This window comes from Orycteropus afer, unplaced genomic scaffold (genome assembly GCF_000298275.1).
Source record: "Orycteropus afer afer isolate SDZICR_OR568_19922 unplaced genomic scaffold, OryAfe1.0 scaffold00057, whole genome shotgun sequence".
Classification (NCBI taxonomy): domain Eukaryota; kingdom Metazoa; phylum Chordata; class Mammalia; order Tubulidentata; family Orycteropodidae; genus Orycteropus; species Orycteropus afer.
The window spans coordinates 1,955,494-1,976,111 of NW_006921644.1; the positions used below are offsets into that span (position 1 = coordinate 1,955,494).

General features: G+C 45.0%; 1 protein-coding gene across 1 annotated transcript in view; it reads left to right on the forward strand.

The window, feature by feature from the left end:
- The window catches only part of VAT1L (vesicle amine transport 1 like), a 189,099-nt gene extending 169,465 nt beyond the window's left edge, over positions 1-19,634 (forward strand). The window contains exons 8-9 of the mRNA XM_007939109.2: positions 19,088-19,171; positions 19,536-19,634. Of these exons, the coding sequence (XP_007937300.1) occupies positions 19,088-19,171; positions 19,536-19,634 (183 nt within the window). The remainder of the gene's footprint in view (positions 1-19,087; positions 19,172-19,535) is intronic.
- Positions 19,635-20,618: the final 984 nt, after the last annotated feature.

Genomic DNA, 20,618 nt, shown 5'->3' on the forward strand with positions numbered 1-20,618 from the left:
CATAATAAGATCTGGCTCATTATGCTGTGGATTGCAGGTTGCCCAGGTAACCTGCTGATTCTAACATATACACACATGTCAGATGACCCCAGCACCATGACGATAAGCTGCACCTACCATAAGTAAATAACACTCAGCTGCTGGGTCCTCTGAGGAGTCACATGGAGACAGTGAGTGGGTTAATTAATGGTAAAACAATATCCTGAAGGTTTCTTAATGCCCTGAGCCAAAATCAAGTTATCTGATGCTTCTGCAGAGTTAAAGCTGAGGTCTTACTCCTTCCCAGTGTCCCTGGAATGGAAAGGGTTGTAGCCATTGCTCTCAGCTGCTTTTGAATGTGCAGTAATATTTAGCCCATGCCTGAGCCAAGTGTTGGACTAAGCTCTATCCAGATCTTAAAATGGAGCACATGCTTGCCCTGTCAGGACTCTTAGTCAGCAAGCAGGAGCAACAACCTTCTCTTTCTTCTTCCCTATCATGAGTCAGCCAAACATGACTGACTCACAGTGCACAGTCAATGCTTGTTAACTGAGGCACCATCTTGATTCAAGGGTTTTAAAACTGCAGAGCCCTGGAATCATCCAGATTGGAGTGCTTCCAGAGTCTCAACAGATAGGTCTAGGTAAGGCCAATGCCAAATCCCTGGGTGGTGCAAACAGTTAACGTGCATGGCCGCTAACCAAACGGCTGGAGGTTCGAGTCCATCCAGAGGCACCTCCGAAGAAAGGCCTGGTGACTGCTTCTGAAAAATCAGCCATTGCAAACCCTGGGGAGCACAGTTCTGCTCTGTCACACTTGGGGTCACCAAGAGTCAGAATCGACTCCACAGCAACTGGTTTGTACTGGAGGCCAGTGCCTTGTACTTTGTAAAAGGAAGGTCACATGGTTTTCATGCAGGCAGTCCTCGGTCCACACTTGAAGAAAAACAGACCTAACCAGGGCATTTCGAGGACAGAGACCATGTTGTGTTCTGCTGTTGAGTGCTTGCTGTCTACAGACACTTTTCCTACTCCTGAAAATTGAACAAGACCAAGCTTCCTGTGAGCACAGTCAAGGTGTTGAGATAAGTTCCTCCTGTTGAGGAGCCCATAGACCAATGGGAGAATGGAGATGGGGAACACCATAGTTCTCAACTGAGGGGGTATTTTGTCAGAGGGACATTTGACAATGTCCGTAGACATTTTTGGTTACCACAACTGGAAAGTGCTGCTAGAATCTAGTGAGTAGAGGACAGACATGCTGCTAAGTAAACATCCCACAGTGCACAGGACAGCACCCCAAAAGAAACAATTACTGGCCCAAAATGTCAGTGGTGACAAGGTTGAGAAACCCTTCAAGAGAGAATGGAATAAGAGTGGCCATCTAAGATATAACTGGTCTGCATGCATCTGGAGCAAAGAGAAAAAAAGCAACCAAAGACTCAAAGAAGAAACTAATATACAGGACTAATAGTGTATAGGAACCATGGCCTCACCTATCCCGAGACCAGAAGAACTAGATGGTGCCAAGCTACCACTACTGACTGTCCCAATCAGAGAGACAATAGATGGCCTCAGATAAAAAACCAAACCAAACCAAATCTACTGACATCAAGTCGATCCTGACTCATAGCAACACTTTAGGACAGAGAAAAAATTCCCCATAGGGTTTCCAAGACTGTAAATCTTTGTGGAAGGAGACTACCTCATCCTCCTGCAGCTGGAGGGCTCAAACTGCTGAACTTTTGGTTAGCAGCTGGAGGTGTTCACCAGTATGCCACCAGAGCTCCTCAGTCCCAGGGAGAATAGGAAAAAAGTGTAGAATAAAACATTCCTGAGAAAGGCCAGACTCACTGCACTGGACTGGTGGCCAGTAGAGGAGCCTTAGAGACTATCACCCTGGGATATCTTTTAAACTTGGAACTCAAACCACTCCCAGAATTCACATATCAGCCAAAAGACAGAGTGCCTCACAAAATAAATACTATCACCTGTGAGTATTGTGCCTCTCTAAACAAACATCCAAAGACACCAAAAATCAAGATTTATCCTGGACCAAAGAGGAGACAGTATGAAGGGGCTGGACAAAGCAAAATTAATGGAAACAGAACAATCAAGGTGGAAATAATGAGAATGCTGACACATTGTAAAAAGTGTGACCAGTGTCACTGTACAATATGTATGGGAAAATTTAAATGAAAACTTAATTTTCTATGTAAATTTTCTCCAAGACTAAAATCAAATATTTTTTAAAGGAAATTTAAAAAGAGAGAGAGAATGGAATAGATGCTGTGACACAAAGACAGGCAAAGTGCTTATAGAAGTGCAAGAAAAGAACATTTCACTGGTCCTATAGTCGTACTTGGGAGCTCTGGTGGTGCAGTGCCTAAAGCACTTGACTGCTAACCAGAAGGCTGGCGGTTCAAACCTACCAGCCACTCCTCGGAAGGTTGGGCAATCTACTTCCGTAGAGATACCACCTCGGAAACCCAAGGAGGGGTCGCTATGAGTCAGATTCGACTTCAAGGCAGTGTGTTGCGTTTTGCATATAATGTACTCACAGTGAGTGTCCTATAGCCTTCTTTTTCTCTCCTACTCCTCCACCCTCCCCTGCTACCATCCCACTGCCCCATACCTGGCAACAGTGCCTCAAGCTCTGGAGTCATACAGAGCTGGATTTGAAACCTGGCTTCTCCATATTCTGTCGTTTAACCTTGAACAAGCCACTTGACCTTGCGAAACCTCAGTGTCATCTATCCTCCGTGAACAACAGGGACTCAAGAAGAAAGGGAGAATATTTTTATGTGCCCCTGACTGACAGGCTGACGAACTCCCACTTACCTCATGGGGTTGAGGTAATGCAATGAGATAATGCACACCAAGTGCTCAACTCAGTGACAGCACATGGCAAGCACTCGTCATATGTCAGCTGCCATGACGATGATGAACAACATCCTCCACAACCCCCATGGATTAGCCGCCTCCGCCTCCCCCCTTAAATCTCTCTGGATCTTAGAGTAGCTCTTTCCTTGAGACTCTTACCACTTGGGTTACTTCTTTCTGCCAATATAATCTATGGCCAAGTATTGACCGTCACATCACTACAGCCCTTGGTCCAGAGCCTCCAGCCGCTCCTCTTCTTGCTATTTAAGTGGGAGGATCCACTAGAAACCCCTCTTCAGTCAAAGTGGTAGGGAAACAGCTTTCTATAGGAGCATTTTGCTTGCAAACACCTCTGACACAAACAGGACCACTCTTTTCTTTCTACTCCATACTTTACTAGGAGCTCTGGTGGCGTAGAGCCTAAGGCACTTGACTGCAACCAGAAGGCTGGCTGTTCAAACCCCCCAGCCACTCCTCGGAAGGAAGGTTGGGCAATCTACTTCCATAGTGATACCGCCTCGGAAACCCAAGGAGGGGTCGCTGTGAGTCGGATCCAGCTGGATGGCAGCGAGTTTGGTTGTTTTGTTTTGCTTTGTTTTTTGTCACTTGGTCTCAGTCATTCAAGTCAAGTCAGTGAACCCTGACTTGATTAAATGGATTAGTGAAATTTCTGCAGAACACTCTGGGTTTTGGTTCCGTGTTTAATTTATTTGAACCCCTGATGGCCATGATGTGTGTTTGATCAAGAGAGTCAGTGCCATCCAAGTACTCTGGATAAGCTGTGCCATCCAGACACTACTGTTGCTGTTTGCTTTCCCTTCTTGACTCTCAGAATGTTCCTTACCTCTTCTGAGCCAGTGTTCTTACCAGTGGCCCCTTTAAAAAAATATATTTTAGATGTCCTGTGACTAAGCAAATACTTTTCTTGTAATAGCTACATTAGTTCTTGCCTTCCTTCACAAATGGAGGGTCAGGAATAGGATGAAGCAAGAGAGGTGACTAGGGTGGAAATTTTAAGAAGGCATTTGTTTTCAGGGGCCAATCCTGCATTTGCATGGCTGTGAGAGTGCCTCCTTAAATTCTGCATCCTAGCCACCTCTCTTTCCTCAATACTAGTCGATCCCAACAATTCCATTTGGTGACTGGTCCAAAATGGAGTTAACTGTTTCTTCTCTACCGCCCCACCACGTCAGTCCATTATTGCTGAGAATTTACTTTTCCAGTCACTCTTCCATCTAGACCAAAATCTTGGGGCCTCCTCTCTTTGTTGTTGTTAGGTGCCATCAAGTCAGTTTTGACTCACAGTAACCTCATGTACAACATAACAGAACACTACCTGGTCCTGTGCCATCCTGACAATTGTTGTGCTTGAGCCCATCATTGCAGCGACTGGGTCAGTCCATCTCATTGAGGGTCGCCTTCTTTTTTGTTTTACCAAGCCTGGTGTCCTCATGCCATAGTCAGTAGGGCATATTTGGTTGGTAACTAGGTCAGTGGTTCAAACCCACCAGCTGTTCTGTAGGAGGAAGATGAGCAAATCTACTTCCATAAAGATTTACCATCTCGGAAACCCAATGGAGGTCACTATGAGTTGGAATTGACTTGATGGTAGTTGGTTTTTTGGTGGGATGTCCTTCTCCAGGGACTGGTCCCCCTCATAACATGTCCAAAGTACAAGGCGCAAAGTCTCATCATCCTCGCTCTGAGGAGCATTCCAGCTGTACTTTCTCCAAGATATATTTGTTCATTCTTCTTGCAGCCTATGGTACATTCAATATTCTTCACCAACACCATAATTCAAATGTATTGATTCTTCTGAAGTCTTATTCATTGTCCAGCTTTCACATGCATGTGAGGTGATTGAAAATACCATGGCTTGGGTTAGGCACACCTTAGTCTTCAAAGTAATATCTTTGCTCTTTAACTCTTTAAAGAAGTCTTTTGCAGCACACTGGCCCAATGCAATATGTCATTTGATTTCTTGACTGCTGCTTCCATGAGTGTTGATTGTAGATCTAAGTAACATGAAATCCTTGACAGCTTCAATTTTTTCTCCATTAATCATGATGTTTCTTATCAGTCTAGTTGTGATGATTTTTGTTTTCTTTACATTGAGGTATAATCCATACTGAAGGCTGTAATCTTTGATCTTCATCAGTAAGTGTTCAAGGCTTCCTAACCTTCAGCAAGCAAGAATCACAAGTTTCAACTACATATCACAAGTTTCAAAGAGTCTTCCCCCAATCCTGATGCCATATTCTTCTTCACATAGTAGTTTCTCAAATTATTTGCTCAGCATACAGACTAAATAAGTATGGTGAAAAGATACAGCTTACATGAGACACCTGCAATTGCTTGGCAGAACAATGAAATTCTAGATTCCAAGCCTACTTAAAATGAATGTGTTATTTTTAAACACCTACTTTGAATTTTAAACAATCATCAATCCCTCCCAAGGATGGACATTCCACAGACGACTTCGGTAGATCTGCTTCTTAATTATAATGTTACTAATTTAATCTTTTTCAAAGCTTTTAATTTATCATCTAACAGGCACGGTGATCCGTGGAATAAGCCATCTTCCCCCCGCCCCCCATTTTATATGGCTATATTTATTCATAGCACAAGCCAAGTGCTTTGATTATTAGGTGGCATCCTTTGTACCTTAAAGGAGCTCTGGTGGCATAGTGCCTAAGGCATCTGACTGCTAACCAAAAGGTTGGCAGGTCAAACCCACCAGCCACTTCACAGAAGGAAGACTGGGCAATCTACTTCAGTAAAAAGATTTACTGCCTCAGAAGCCCAAAGGTAGGGGGAATGACTATGAGTCTCAATTGACTCGATGGCAGTGAGTTTTGTTTTGGTTTGGTTTGGTTTGTACCTAATGACTTGGTGCCTTTCACATCATTCAGAAGGAAGTTGAATATTGCTATTGTCTCTGGGTCTCTGGGTCCACTCAAACATCCAGCCTTTTGGTTAGCAGCTGAGCGTGCCAGCTGTTTGCACCACCCAGGGCCTCCAAGAGGCTAACTTGGGCAGAGCTCATACTGTGTGCCAGGGCATTCCCTGAAAACTGGCCATGCATGGTCTCAGGAAATTTCACAACCCCACAGTTGTTGTTGGGTGCTGTGGAGTGAACTCATCGTGGCCCTGTGTACGACAGATGCAAATGCTCTCAGTCCAGCACCACGCCCACAATCGTTGTCGTGTTTGAGCCCATGTTGCAGCCACTGTGTCATCTCCTGGAGGGTCTCCCTCTTCTTCACTGACTCTGCTTTACCAAGCACAATGTCTTCTCCATGGACTGGTCCCTCCTGATAACATGCCCAAAGTACGTGAGGAAGAGTCTTACCATCCTCCCGTCTCAGGAGCATTCTGGCTGTACTTCTTCCGAGACAGATTTATTTGTTCTTCTGGAGGTCCATATTCTTCAACACCATAACTCAAGGGCATCAGTTACTCAGTCTACCTTATTCATTGTACAGCTTTCTCATGCATATGAAGCAATTGAAAATACCATGGCTTGGGCCTTTTTCCATCTCTTCCCCCCAAAACACACACACATTCCACGTCCTCTGCTTGGAATGGTCCTTTCTCCTTTCTTCTTGGTGGAATTCTGCTCATCCATTAAATCCTAGTTCAACTGTCACTTTATCAGGGAAGCCCTCCATGATCTCCCCTTTCACCCCCTCCCCACAAAAAAAAAAAAAAAAAAAAACACAAAAAACTGGCTGCTGTCAAGTTGACTCCAGCTCATGGTGAGCCCCTGTGTGTCAGAGAACTGTGCCCCAGAGGGTTTTCAGAATGTGGCAGATTGCTCAGAAGTACATCACCAGGCCTTTCTTCCAAAGCACCTCAGACCTTGAACCCCAGCCTTTCAGTTAGCAGCTGAGAGCATCAACCATTTGTGCCACCCAGGGACTCTCTGCTTTCCCCAACCAGGTCACATCCTTTATCTACAGTCTCATAACACCATCTTAGCAATTATTCAGTGATAGTCTTACACAGATTTGAGGCATTCTTTGATTCAGTCTGTGTTTCACACAGTCCTGTAGCTCCATGAGGGCCAAGGATCTTGTCAGGGTTTGCTCACCATTGTCTCCTAGAGCTTAACATTTAGGACCTGCTCAATACATCTGTAGAATAAAAAGAATGTGGCCAAGTATATCAGCCAGCATCTTTCCAGGAAACAAGCAGCACCTTCAGATGAGGTTTTGAAGGGACTTTTTAATGAAGGAAGTACTTACTAAGATGTCTCAGGGCTGCGTGAACCAACAGGGATGTTAAAACATTCGGAAACAACAGTGGGCGGGCTTTACTAGCCCTGGTCCTGAAGGGAGAAAGAGAAGACCCAGAAAGAGCTTGGGTCTTGCAGGAGGTACATCTGTGAAGGGACACATCTGTGAAAAGAACTGTGTCCAGGCAGAGATAACAGAGGATATACCATGGCTCTTCTTCCTCCTGCCATCTGATCTTTTGCCAGTACTCTCCTTGGCCAAATCCAAGTAGAAACTATGGGGCAGTGGAGCCCAGCAGATACAGTCTATGGGGAACTGGGAAGGTAGAGAGGATATGTGAGGGGAGACCCCCAAGAATAACCAGAACAGCAGGGTAGCAGCCCATGAGCCCTCAGCCTTGGCTGAAACTTCCAGAAACCCTGTCTCATCTAGTTCCATTGCACACAGAAATGATTCGACAATATCTACTGTTCCTCTGTTTGTATCATGTGGGTCAATTAAATTTTCCCCACAAGAAAGTGTTGAGTTTCTTGTGTTTATGGTGATGGAAATTTTGGCAACAATTATTGCTGACCGCAGCACAATGTGATTAAAGTCATTTATATCACTAAACTGTACATGTGAAAAACGTTGATTGGGAAAAACTACATATATTTTACAACAATGAGAAATGCAAAATGTTAAAGAAAAGCAGAAACTCCATTTTCCGAGGTGGGGGGGGTGGAGATTTTCCCCACAGGTCATGCTCCAAGTCTTGAATGACAATGGACTTTGTTGAGAGCATGAACCAGAGGTACTAGATCAGCTCTGATGGTTTGAAATCCATTGGGACTAAATAAACAAATCAGGAGCTCTGCATTAACAAGTCTAGCTACCCAGAGTGAAATAAGTTCAAATCAATCATTTTGAGAATCTCAATTAGGATGCTGCAGCCTCTGTGCTGTGGTCTGCCTCTAGCCTTGAGGAAAACAGCTGGGGCAATTCGCAAAGAAGATGGGGCTTGAGGAATACAGTCTTTGTGGTTGTTTGTCTATAAGCAAAGAAGCACATAATGGCAGAGGCAGGAGTCCCAGGATGTCTGTGGAGGGGTGTTCTCCTTGGTCCATGTCCACTCCATTTCACTGAATCTGGCTTCTCAAAACCATCAGGACCGTCTAAGCCCCAAGACCAATGACCTTATGTCAGTCTTTAGCTGTCTTCCTTCTTACCCATTCACCTGGTTGCCTTTATCCCCACTCCTGACTCAGATCCCTGGGCCTGTTCCAGTCTCCAGTCTCCATTGTGGGGATGGAGATGGGAGAAGAAACCAGTGTCCTCCAAGTTCTGCATGGCCTTCTTCTCCTTGTGGACTGTATCACTCAGCGGCTCGCGCACAGCCATGACCCAAATGGTCCCCACATTCACTCACTTGACTTAGGCTAATCCAGATTGGTCCCATCCACTCTCCCAAGCCCAAGCTTAGGTGGTTCCTGCCAGACATTCCCCTCTGGATGTCCAATAGGACATCAAACACAATGCCTGGACTTGAAATCAGTTTCTTCCCCTTAGACAGGAAGCAAGATCTATGGGGCAAAACTCTGAGCTTGGACCCATGTTTTGTGACCTTGCTCCTAACTCTGGCATTTATCAGCTGTGTGATCTTAGGCGAAACACTTAACCCTTCAGAATCAAAAGTTTCTTGTTCCAATATGGGGTTCAAAGAAAACCATAGAAACATCTTACTGATACGCATTATTATTACTATTTTCATTATTATTATCATCTTATTATCATATCTCTAACTGGGCACCCCATTTAACTTGCCAACTTTTTAAATAATATCATAGCCCTCCCATCAGCGGTGTCATCTTCAATTTCTTCCACCCTCCATGTTTAGTCATTGGGTCCTACCCACAGATTCTCTGTGTCTCATAACCCATTGTCTACTCTAACAATTTCAAGAACCTGGGTAAGGGTACACATGGAAGCTCCCAGACCATGGTTGGCCCCCTTCTTCCAACCCAAGAGACCCACCTGTACGAACAGGGTGATGCTCACATACGTGATGGAGAAGGGGCCCTCATCCAGTATTGGGGCAATTTGAGCAGAAAATTCTGGAAGCCCAGGAACCCAGAACAAAGTCTAGAAGTGTAGGGGGAGGCATAGGCTTTTGGCTTTGGGTGGGCTTTTCCCCTGGCCCCATAGACTCCTTGCCACATAGGTAGGAGTATAGGCACAGGAGCCCAGAGCAGGGCCCGCTAAAGTGGTGTCCATGTCTCAGCAAAATTGTTCCTCTGGACTTTGGAGCCAGGCAAAATGAAGTGGGATTCCAGCTCTTATTAAGTGGCCTTGGGCAATAGTCCTCATTTCTGTGAGCCTTGATAGAAAAGAATGCTGAGAATATCCCCTTCACCTGGTTGGCTGGTGTTAGAATGAAATGGAATAGTACAGGTAAGAGTGCCTCATAAAAAACAGAAGTATTCTTTGGGGCACTAGGGGAAGAGGAAGCAGTATTGGTGGTGCAGTGGTTAAGCACTCAGCTGCTAACCTAAAGCTCAGCAGTTTGAACCCAGCAACCACTCCACCGGAAGAAGATGTACAGTCTGTTTCTGTAAAGTTTACAGCCTTAGAAACACAGTAGGGCAGTAGTACTCTGTTCCATAGTGTCACTATGAGTGACAATCAACTGGGGGCAACTGTTTTTTTTTGTTGTTGTTGTTTGTTTGTTTGATCCTATACAGGGTGCTGGTCACTCAGATTTTCATACTAAAGAGGTTTCTTAAAAAAAAAAAAAAAAAAAAAAATTGCCATTATGTCATGCCTACCCATAGCAACCCTGTAGGACAGAGTGAAAATGTCCCATAGGATTTCCAAGGCCGTAATCTTTGCGGAAGCAAACTGATGTATCTTTCTCCTGCAGAGTGGTTGGTAGGTTGGTAGGTTGGAACTGCCAACCCTTAGGTTAGCAGCCAAGCACTGAACCACTGCACCTCCAGGACTCCTTGAAGAAGCTTCTAATGGATAATTAAAAGGTGTCTGGTCCCAAGGAGACAGATGGTGAACATTTAGCAACTGTTTGTGTGTGTGCCAATCATTGTGCCCAATGCTTAACACCAGCGCCCTCTCAGGCTTCATGGCAATCCTGTGGGTAGGTATAGACCTGTCCCCCACTTCACAGGAATGAAAAGAGAGTCACAGAAAGGTTGGGTAAACTCTCTAAGGTCACACAGTGAATGTGGGAGGCTGGATTCAATCCAAGCCCACCCAGTTCAACCATGAAGGGCCTGAAGCTTTCCAGCCCCATGGTTTCCCATGCAGTCTGGTGTCCTTGACAGGAACCAGGTGCACTTGGTGAAGAGGGGAATGCTGGTGGAGTCACCAGGAGGGGAAGTTGGAAGTGGGTGATTTTTCCCTGCATAGCAGTGGTGTGAAGAGCATTAAAACAAAACTGAAAGCCAGCGTCCACAGGGCCTGCCTAGTACAAGGAGTCAAAACCCGCCAGTTGCCTTTGAGTCAATTCTGACAACTCCATGTGTGTCAGAGGGGAACTGGACTCCACAGGGTTTCATGGCTGATTGTTCAGAAGGAGATCACCAGGCCTTTCTTCTGAGGCCCCTCTTGTTGGACTCCAACCTCCAACCTTTCCATTAGTAGCCGAGTGTGTTAGCCATTACAACGCCCAGCATCTTCGCTAATGTATGCAGTGTCTGCTTAGTGCCTTCAAGATCTACCACGAGTCTTACTATAGTTAAGCTATGACCAAGGTGCAAATACCATGGAATGAATAGCAGAAACATTCCCCACTGCCACCTCACACCCTAAATTAAAAGCAACGGACTGGTGAAGAAGGTGTTATACTTGCTACAGATTTTTAAATTCTGATGAAATTGTCTATCTGGAAATAAATGCCCCCCTTCCTCAAAGGAGGAACCCTCAGGGTTGAGGCTGCAGAGACTTGACTGACTGTGATGCTGTGTGCAATGCTGTGTGCAATGCTGTGTGCAATGCCGTGTGCAATGCTGTGCCAATGGACTGTGCAATATTTCCATTAACATTTTTACTATTTCCATCGGTGCTCTCTGGCTACAGAGTTCCATAGATTGTGCATCATCTATCCCAAGTCTGTTTTTCCAAAAGGATGCATCATGATTTTTGCAGTGTGCGGTTTTCCAGGAGTGCATATGTGAAGTTTTAGCAACACACCTCCATTGCTGCCACATAATAAATGATAACAGTACAGGAGAATGGAGCCGCCTGTCCCCATGCATGGGCCCTTTGGAGAATGGGGAAGAAGAAGGAAGCATTTGTAGGAAGCACCACCATTCTAGAAGTCTCCTTTTATGAAAAGAGGTTTTGAAGATGAATACCTTGAGGCCCAGAGAGGTGACATGACTTACTCAGAGCCAGGCCACAAAGATGGGAGTCCAGTCCACTGTGTACTTTCTTCTGACTTGAGTGGTCTTTGAAAGACCCCACAGGGCCTTAGCATTGCCTAGCACCTTGCAGAACTCAAGTCAGGATAAGTAAGGACTGGCACCTTGACTGAGGAGGGACCTGTACAGTGTTCATGGTAGGAGGAGAGCCTGGGGAGAAAAGATCTCTCACACACATATGCCCTTTAGATGAGCAGAAAAAGGAGAAAGATTCAGGAAAGAGAGCACTTCAGCCCAAACCAAGAGACTTTTCTTGAGCCTTCCTGAGCCGGAGTGTTACTTTGTGGAAGCCTCAGAGTAAATCTCAAGATCATAAGTGGCTTGGGAAGTAGCTAAGACACCCTACGGATACAGAGCAATGAATCCAGAAGAGTCATGGCCCAGACACAGGACCTGGTTTCTTACCCAATTCTACAGCAGACTTGGAAAGTGACCCCCTGGGGTCCTCAGTGTATCCCTCTGTGAAATGAGGGCCTTGGGGAAGATGACTGTTAGTCTTTCCCAGATCAGTCATGCTCTGCTGCCTCTTTCTTCTAAGTGGTGCCCGTATGAGGCAGGAAGACTGTGGGGCTTGGGCAGGAGGTGATGAGGCTGGAGGACTGTTGACCTTGGGCAGAAGGTGAATTAGAGGGCTTGGTGGTTCCGTGCACAGCAGGCTCTGAGGTAGACCACCTGGATTCACAGCCTGGCTCTGCTACTCTCTGGGAGGTAAGATTCTGGATGAGCACTTGAGCTCTCTGATCCTCAGTCTCCCCATCTCTGAAATGGGGACAATTAATTTTTCTAGCATCTAGAGGCTGCCTGTATTCCTTGGCTTGTGGCCACATCACCTCTAACCTCTGTTTAATTCACATCACCTCCTCTGACTCTAATCTCCTGCCTCCCTTTTATAAACACTGTTATTACAAAGGTGAATTACATTGGGCCTACCTGGACAATCTCCTCATTTCAAACTCCTTAACTACATCTACAAGGTCCCTTTTGCCACGGAAGGTAACATTTACAGGTTTTGGGGATTGGGTTGTGGACACATTTTGGGGGTCCATCATTCTGTCCAACACACCACTTTCCTGGTCATCCTCTTTAAGCTTACTTTAAGCGACTCCTCACTTACTTTCCATCCTGTAACAATGTTCATTCCCTGCACAGCAATTTTTTAAATTATTATTTTTATTGTGATACCCTTGGAACAGAGCGAGCCTATCTGTTCCACCCATCCCTGCGTACCTGCTCCCAGTACAGAACTTTAACACAGCTGAAAGAGGCACTGGATGATGAATGGATAGATGAGACAGTGTAGTGTAGGGCCCATCATTGAATATAAGCAGTGTGAGGTGCAGAGAGAACAAGCAACTTGTGGGAATGACTTTACTTGCTTAAAGTACAACCTGTGCTGGGACTCGACTCTCCCGACATCCAGTGCAGTGATGTTTCCACCACCTGTCACCATCCATCCACTTGAGATGGCCTTGAGGCAGCCTCCCAGGGAAAAGAAGTCTCAGAAAAGGCCCAGACTGCCTCTAGGCTCCAAATCTTGGCACCTTGAGACATTTGAATGACATGGTTCAAATTTCCTTCCACCATCTGGATGAGAAGCCAGCTTCTGTGGAGATGGCCTGAGTACATCCAGAATCCTCAGCCTGGAAAATCCAGCTGCTGAGACCAGGTCTGGCCAGCTGTGCAGCTGGCGTCTCAGACTGGGTGTGGGGGACCATGACCTTGATTACGAACAGACTTCACTGGGCCACCCAGGCAGTACTGAGAAGGCCACCAAGAGACAACTGCCCAGGCTCGGTGCTCTGGGACGTGCAAAAGAAGGAACAGAAACATGGCACAGCCCACCACCTGGTGTCTCACTTTTCCCACTCATTCATTCCATATGTGCCAACCACTCCTTTACACTGGGGACTTTGATGTAGAGACTGTCCTTCCCTCCATCTAGAACTGCACAATCCAATACGGTAGCTATGAGCAGTGTGTGGTAACCAAGCACTTGAAATGTGGCTACTTTGAGTTGAAATATGCAAGTATGAAAAACACCAGATTTTGAAGACTTTTTGTTATTGTCACAGTTGAGCTGACTGTGACTCCTGGTGACCCCGTGTGCAACTGAACAAAACACTAACTGGTCCTGCAGTATCTTCAGGATCCTTGGCACCTTTGAGTCATTGCTGTAGCCATTATAGCCTGGAGGGCTCATCTTCCGACACCAACACCATATCGGACAATATTCTATTGCAATGCATAGGGTTTTCAATGGCTAATTTTTGCAAGGTGATCACAAGGCCTGTCTTCCTAGCCTGTCTTAGTCTGAAAGCTTTGCTGAAACCTGCCCACTCACCATGGATGTCCCTGCTGGCATCTGAAATACTGGTGGCATAGCATCTGGCATCATCGTCACACACAAGCTGCCACAGTAAGGAACAGATGGATGATGGTTCAAAAACTTAGTACAATTGAAAAAAAAATGTAAAATATCTCATTAATATTTTATCATATTGAGTATATATTAAAATGGTTAAATGAAATCTACGGTGAACATTAATCTCACTTCACCTTCCTTATTGTGACTATTACAAAAGTTTTCATGACATTTGTGGCTCATCTTCTATTTCTCTTGGGCAGTGCTGGCCTAGAGACTTGTGACCTGGTGGAGAGGCTAATGAGTAAGTTGCAATCCTGGTTGTAAGGGCTTTGCCCCTGGCCAGCCACAGGTACAGAAAGCTGGAAAGGGCACCAGACATCACCTCCTAAGAAGTCTAGTACAATGGTGTCCAGCAGAATTCAGATCTGACCCACATGTAATGTTTTGAACTTTTTAGTAGTCAAATTCAAGGTAAAAAGAAAACAGGTGAAATTAACTTTAATATGTGTTATTTAACCTCATATATGCAAAATGAGGTAGATTCAACATTTACTCAATATAAAAAATGATTAATGAGATATTTACATTTTTCTGTATTAGGTCTTTAAAACCTGGTGTGTGTTCTGCAGTTAGGAGTCCTTTGACAGTACAAATGTTTTGCACTTGACTGCTAACCAGAAGGTTGGCAATCTGAGCCTCCCCACAGGTGCCTTGTGAGAAGGGCCTGGAGACCTGCTCCTGAGAGGCCACAGCCATGAAAGGGTGAGTCCAGCTCTGCTCTGCACACATGGAGTTGCCATGGGTCCGAATCGACTGGATGGCAGCTGCTTATTGGATACTTATAATGCATCTCAATTTGGACAAGCCACATTTCAGATGCTCAGTTGTCACCTGTGGCTTGTGGCTACCGCACTGAACAATGCAGGCAGAGACTTTTCTCTTGAATTCGATGGGGACAAGGTTTGAAGCAGAAGAGAACTTTTGGAAAATCTCTGAGCAGCACAGGGAAAGCTGTCTTCCCTGTGGGTACTGCTAAGCTTTAAGGAACTGGTCACCATCTCTCCTGGGCGCTGTTACCATCACAGGGAAGCTGGGCACAGTCTTGTTGCCCTGCGGTGGTGTCCCTTGGGGCAGTTTTGGTACAAAGGGTCCTGTCCAGATTCCAGAAGGAGGGCAGCTGCCCTCTCAGTTCCCACTGGTTCCTGTCACCTCTCGATGGCGACCAAAGGCAGACTCCTAGGATTTTTTATCTTTGTGTTTCTCACTTGTGAAACTGTCAGTGTGTGGATGAAACAGAATAACATATATAAGGGTTGTGCAAATGATGGATGCATGTAGCCACTAACTGAAAGGCTGGGGGTTCAAGGACACCCAGGGCATCTCGGAAGAAAGGCCTGGTGACCATCTTCTGAAATTAGACACTGACAATGCTGTGGGGCTCAGTTCTACTCTGGCACATGTGATGTTGTCATCGGTGGGAATCACCCCAGTGGGGGTTGGTTTTGATTTCTAGCATAAGCACTTGACTGCTGACCAGAAGGCTGGCGGTTCAAACCCACCAGCCACTCCTCGGAAGGAAGGTTGGGCAATCTACTTCCATAATGATACTGCCTCAGAAACCCAAGGAGGGGTCGCTGTGAGTCAGATCCAACTTGACAGCAGTGAGTGAGTAAGAGGCCTCACACGATACTTGATAAAGATTTGATCAAAGAGTGGTAGTTTCTTTCCTTCTAAGCTGCTATCAGAAGGGCTTTTAAGCACCTCCCAGAGCAGCTGGAGAAGGTGATATAAATCCAAACAGCAGGATAACGTAAATATTCTCCAGGAAATATACCTGACCGTTCTTCAGTCTCAACTCCAATCCCCCAGTGAGCCAACTTCAAGGAGTTCGTTCAGTTCAGAAAGAAATACCCAAGAAAAGATACAGATTAGAGCCAGCCCTGCAGGGTACTTTGTTCCCTTAACATCACAATAAGCTTCAACTGGAGAGAAAACAGCTTTTCCATTTCCCTGGGCTCTATCTTATTGGAGAAGCAGCTTAAAAATTGTTCCTAATCTCCCTGGAGTTCCCAGGTGTTTAATGACTTGGCAGAGTAATAAAGAACTGAATTCTGGGAAGCCAGGCCCATTATTATGTGAGATGTTACCTACCACCCTCTTCTGAGTTTCAGAAGCTGAAGAAACACAGTCTGGGTGGCATCGGGAAAGAGCATCAGTTTTAAAGTGTGACTGACCTGCCTTTGAACCACAGTTCTGTCACCAGTAGCCATGTAATCGTTGGACACAATGTTTATATCTTTGAGCATCAGGGAAGCTCTTTGTAAAATGGGAATACTATGTACCTTGCAAGGTTGTGAGCTTCTGTAAGAATTCCTAAGTGTTAGTCAACTATTACCCTAAACTTCGTGGCTTAAAACAACAACATTCATTAGGACACAGTTTCTGTGGGTCAGTAAGGTGAGTATGGCTTAGCTGGACTACCATCTCAGCACAACACACTGGAAGGTAGAACCGAAGCACTAAACATGTTACTAGGCCACTTAACTGGGATGTCTCATGAAACCACAAGGAACCAAATCCCATGAGGTGTTTGTATATAAGCAGCCTCAGCAGCTACTTTTTGGGGGAGGGCGGGGGGATGGGGCTCATTGTTGTAAATATATCTGTCACACAACTTTTACCAATTCAACTTTTTACAGGTATGCAACTTATTGCCAAAAAAAAAAACAACAAAGCACCTCACTGCCATTGAGTCGATTCCCATTCATAGCCACCCTCTTTGGGTTTCCAAGGCGGTACGTCTTTATGGAAGTAGATTGCCCCATCTTCCTTCCACAGAGTGGCTGGTAGGTTTGAAGCACCAACCTTGTAGTTAGCAGTCACATGCCTTAGGCACTACAGCACCCCAGAGCTCCTGCAGTTCTTTCCTTAATCAGTGGGATTTTTCCATCACCATTAATCCCCCTTTTCCTCTCCTTCCTGACCCTGGGAACCACTAATAACCTTTGTTCACTAGACTTTTGCCTTTTCTTGTCTTTTTATGTAAGTCAGATTGTCCTTTTTTGATTAGCTTATTTCACTCAGCTACAGTATCCATACTGTAGCATGTATAAAGACTTCATTTTTCCCACTAGCTTAGTAGTATTACATGGGATATGTGCCACAGTTTGTTGATCCATTCATCTGTTCATGGACATTTTGTTTGTTTCCACTTTTGGCTACTGTCAGTAATGAACATTGATGTGCATGTCTCCTTTTGAGTCTCTGCTTTCAAGTCTCTTGGCTATATACATTGCTAGGCCACATCATAGGGTAGTTCTGTTTTTAGTTTTTCGAGGACCCACCACACTATTTTCCACAACAGCCATATCATTTTGCATTCCCATCAGCAATGGGTAAGGGTTCCAGTTTCCCCACACCTTTGCCAACATTTTTTATTTTCTTGTTTTATCTGAGCCATCCTCGTGGGAGTGAAGCTGTATCTCATTGTGGTTTTGATTCCCATCTCTCTGATGACTCAAGACGCTGGTCATCTTTTCATGTGTTTGGTGGCCATTTGAACGTCCTCTTTGATGAAATGTCTATTCAAGTCCTTTGCTTATTTTGTGGCTAGGTTATTTGTCTTTTTGTTAAGCTGACGAAGTTTTACATATGCTTTGCTTAGGATATCTATTTTTTATGGAGATGTAAATAAAGAGGTAGCTCAGATTTTTCACTTAATACTATTACAAAAACCTTTAACCCTTCCTTCTGTTTCTGAGAGTTACCACGTGAAGTGCTACACATTTCTGTGCAGTAATCAATGTAGAACTCACTGCCGTCTTAACCATTCCCCTTCACTGGACAGATAAATTGCTTCAATGTTCTCCCATTAAAAACGCTCGGAGTGAGCATCTTTGGTTTGGTAAATTTTTCCCCATAAATTGAGTTACGCCCTTAGGATAAAGTGCCAGAAAAACACTTAGCGCACGAACATTTTAATGGCTCTGTGGAGTCTGAGTCCAAATGAGGAGAAGGCTTTGGTTCTTGAACAAGCACATTCTGCTCTGAGGGAGGCAGATCAAGCTCCTCAGACAGATCCTCTGTCTCACTCTTTTTGTTTTAAACCATGACATCTGGCATAGAAGCAACATTTCCTGAATATGTGTGGACTGAACGAGTGAATGAACAAAAGCATTTAAAATTCTGGGATTTCGGGAAATAAATTTAGGCTACATCCCCCGCCCTTCTTAAATAGATGTTGTATTATCATTTCGTTTCATCACAAAATGGAGGACATAATCTGTATCAAGCACTTGAACCCTTTTTCCAGTTAATCCTCACAGTGCCCTCTAGAGTTCATTCTCCACACACCAGCAAAAGGCAATGTTCAAAGTATGAATCAGATTTGCACACCCTTGCTTTTTCAGAGTGTCCCAGGAGACATCCATTGGTCTGTCAAGCCCCCAACATTTGAAACCAGAGAGTAGGTCCTCTTTTCTGGGGAGAATAGGACTTCTGGGGAAAATTCCACTTCAATGGAGACAAAGTTGCCACCTAATAGCCAGGAATCATGGGAACTTTGTTAAATGCAACTAAACCTTGGGTAATTGGTCAATGTAATACATATATGAAGCAGTGTTAACATAGTATTTAAATATATTAAGTAAGCAGAGTGTTAACTGACTCTCAGGAAAAGTTTTTATTGATCAAAATTTATTCTGGCTGATGTGTCCTGACACCCTGAAGCAAGAAACGCTTGTATTACAAGGTATTACAAGGACTATTAAGGAAAAAAAAAAAAAAACCCTCATCTACATCGTCTCGGGAGCTCTTTCCAAACCTGCCATCAACTTCATTAACTTCATTTTTTAGATACAGGAAACAAAGTCACTAGTTCAAGTCAGAGTGTGCGTACACACCACCAGAATTTATTTGGGAGCTCTTGCGGTGTAGTGCCTAAGGCATTTGACTGCTACCCAGAAGGCTGGTGGTTCAAACCCACCAGCCACTCCTCGGAAGGAAGATTGGGCAATCTATTTCTGTAGAGATGCCTCCTCGGAAACACAAGGAGGGGTCACTATGACTTGGATCGGACTCAAGGGCAGTGAGTTTCCCCCTTGCCTACTAAGCTTGAAGCACAGTGGGAAACTCTGGGGTTGCCTTTCCCCAGCTGCTTTCTCTGGGCAACTTGCCACCTAACCAGTTTCCCTTTCTCCCCTCATCTCTCAGGTGAAGGAGGCCATGCAGCGGATCCATGACCGAGGGAACATTGGCAAGTTAATTCTGGATGTAGAAAAGACCCCGACTCCACTGGTGAGTGGACAGTGAAGAAATCCATTCCATTCAATATAGGGAGAGTCACTGAGGGTCTATCAGGTTGAGGTGAGGTAGAAGGAAATAGAAGTGTTTATGATTCTACAAATGAGGGCCTAATCACATACTGAAATGAGTGCTGAAAAGGAAAGGAAAATGCATCAGGAGAGTGTCTCTAGAGCTATCTGAGAGCCCAGACAGGAAAGCACAGAGACAACAGTGCACACACACTGCCTTCCAGGGTAAGGCAAGCATCCCTAGCTTTCAGCCCTCGGAGAAGCCCTGCCTCAGAAAGACATCCAAAGCTTGGAGAAAGTGGAGGCCGGGTTGCAGAGCCCTCCGTAATGTCCTCTGTTTATTACAGATGGCCAATGACAGCACAGAGACCAGCGAAGCAGGGGAGGAGGAGGAGGACCACGAGGGTGACAGCGAGAACAAGGAGCGGATGCCCTTTATCCAGTAACCCCGGACCCAGGCAGGAGAACATGAGGATGGTTTGGAAGAAGAAGACCAGGCTGGGCAAGCTCTCATGTGCCCCAGTGAACAAATGCTGTAGTCAGTGCGCATTGTGTTTGTCTGCAGTCAGCTGAGCTAAAAAGCTGTTGATCACTGTTGTGTTTTGAATTTAAGTGCCAATCCCATTCCATGCAGTATTATGTCCCTCCCCATCTGTGTATGACACTCTCCCTCTGCCTTTTCTCAAAACCATCCATCCTTAGGTCCTTCTCAATGGTTCTAGAACAGAGTTGCAAATTAACACCAGCCCACAAGCCCAATGCCTAAGAGACCGGACATGGGCACAGGTGAGTTTGGACTGAGAGGTATTATCACAAAGCACTGTCCAGGTCCTAGAATTCTTCTGGCCAATGACACTTTTTGCTGCAGGTTGTCCATACTTTTGACTAAATCACTTGCCAGTTTGGCCAGCAGAAAGAGGGTAGGCCAGAAGATGTCTTCATGGGCCCATAAATTAAGAACCTCTCCAAACAGTACTTTCCCTCTCCCCTTTGAAGAGGCAACTTCCTTATTCATTCAGCCGTTTCACTATCAAAAGGTTAGTGCCAATCTCTGACCTTCTAAGTGTTTGATCCTTTTATTGGTTTTCATCATTAAACACAGGGAGACAGGTCTGGGTTTTTCGGGATGAAAGATGGGTCAGTAGCATGAGTTTGAGGACCACCCACAGAGCTTGTTCTGAAACCACATCTCATGAGTAGTCCCCTCCCCAAATATATATTTTATTTTAATTGTATGAAAGCTCACCACAGCATGGGACAAATTCAGAAGTCATTATCGAGACTCAACGGTGTATGCACAGTTTTCATCACCACTACCAATTCCTGGTAGTAAGCAACCACATATAAAGTGGGTCCCCTTTAAAAGAGCTCCCTTGTACATCATATTGGGAAAAATCAATGCCTATCTTTTCTCTTGCCAAAGCATGTTC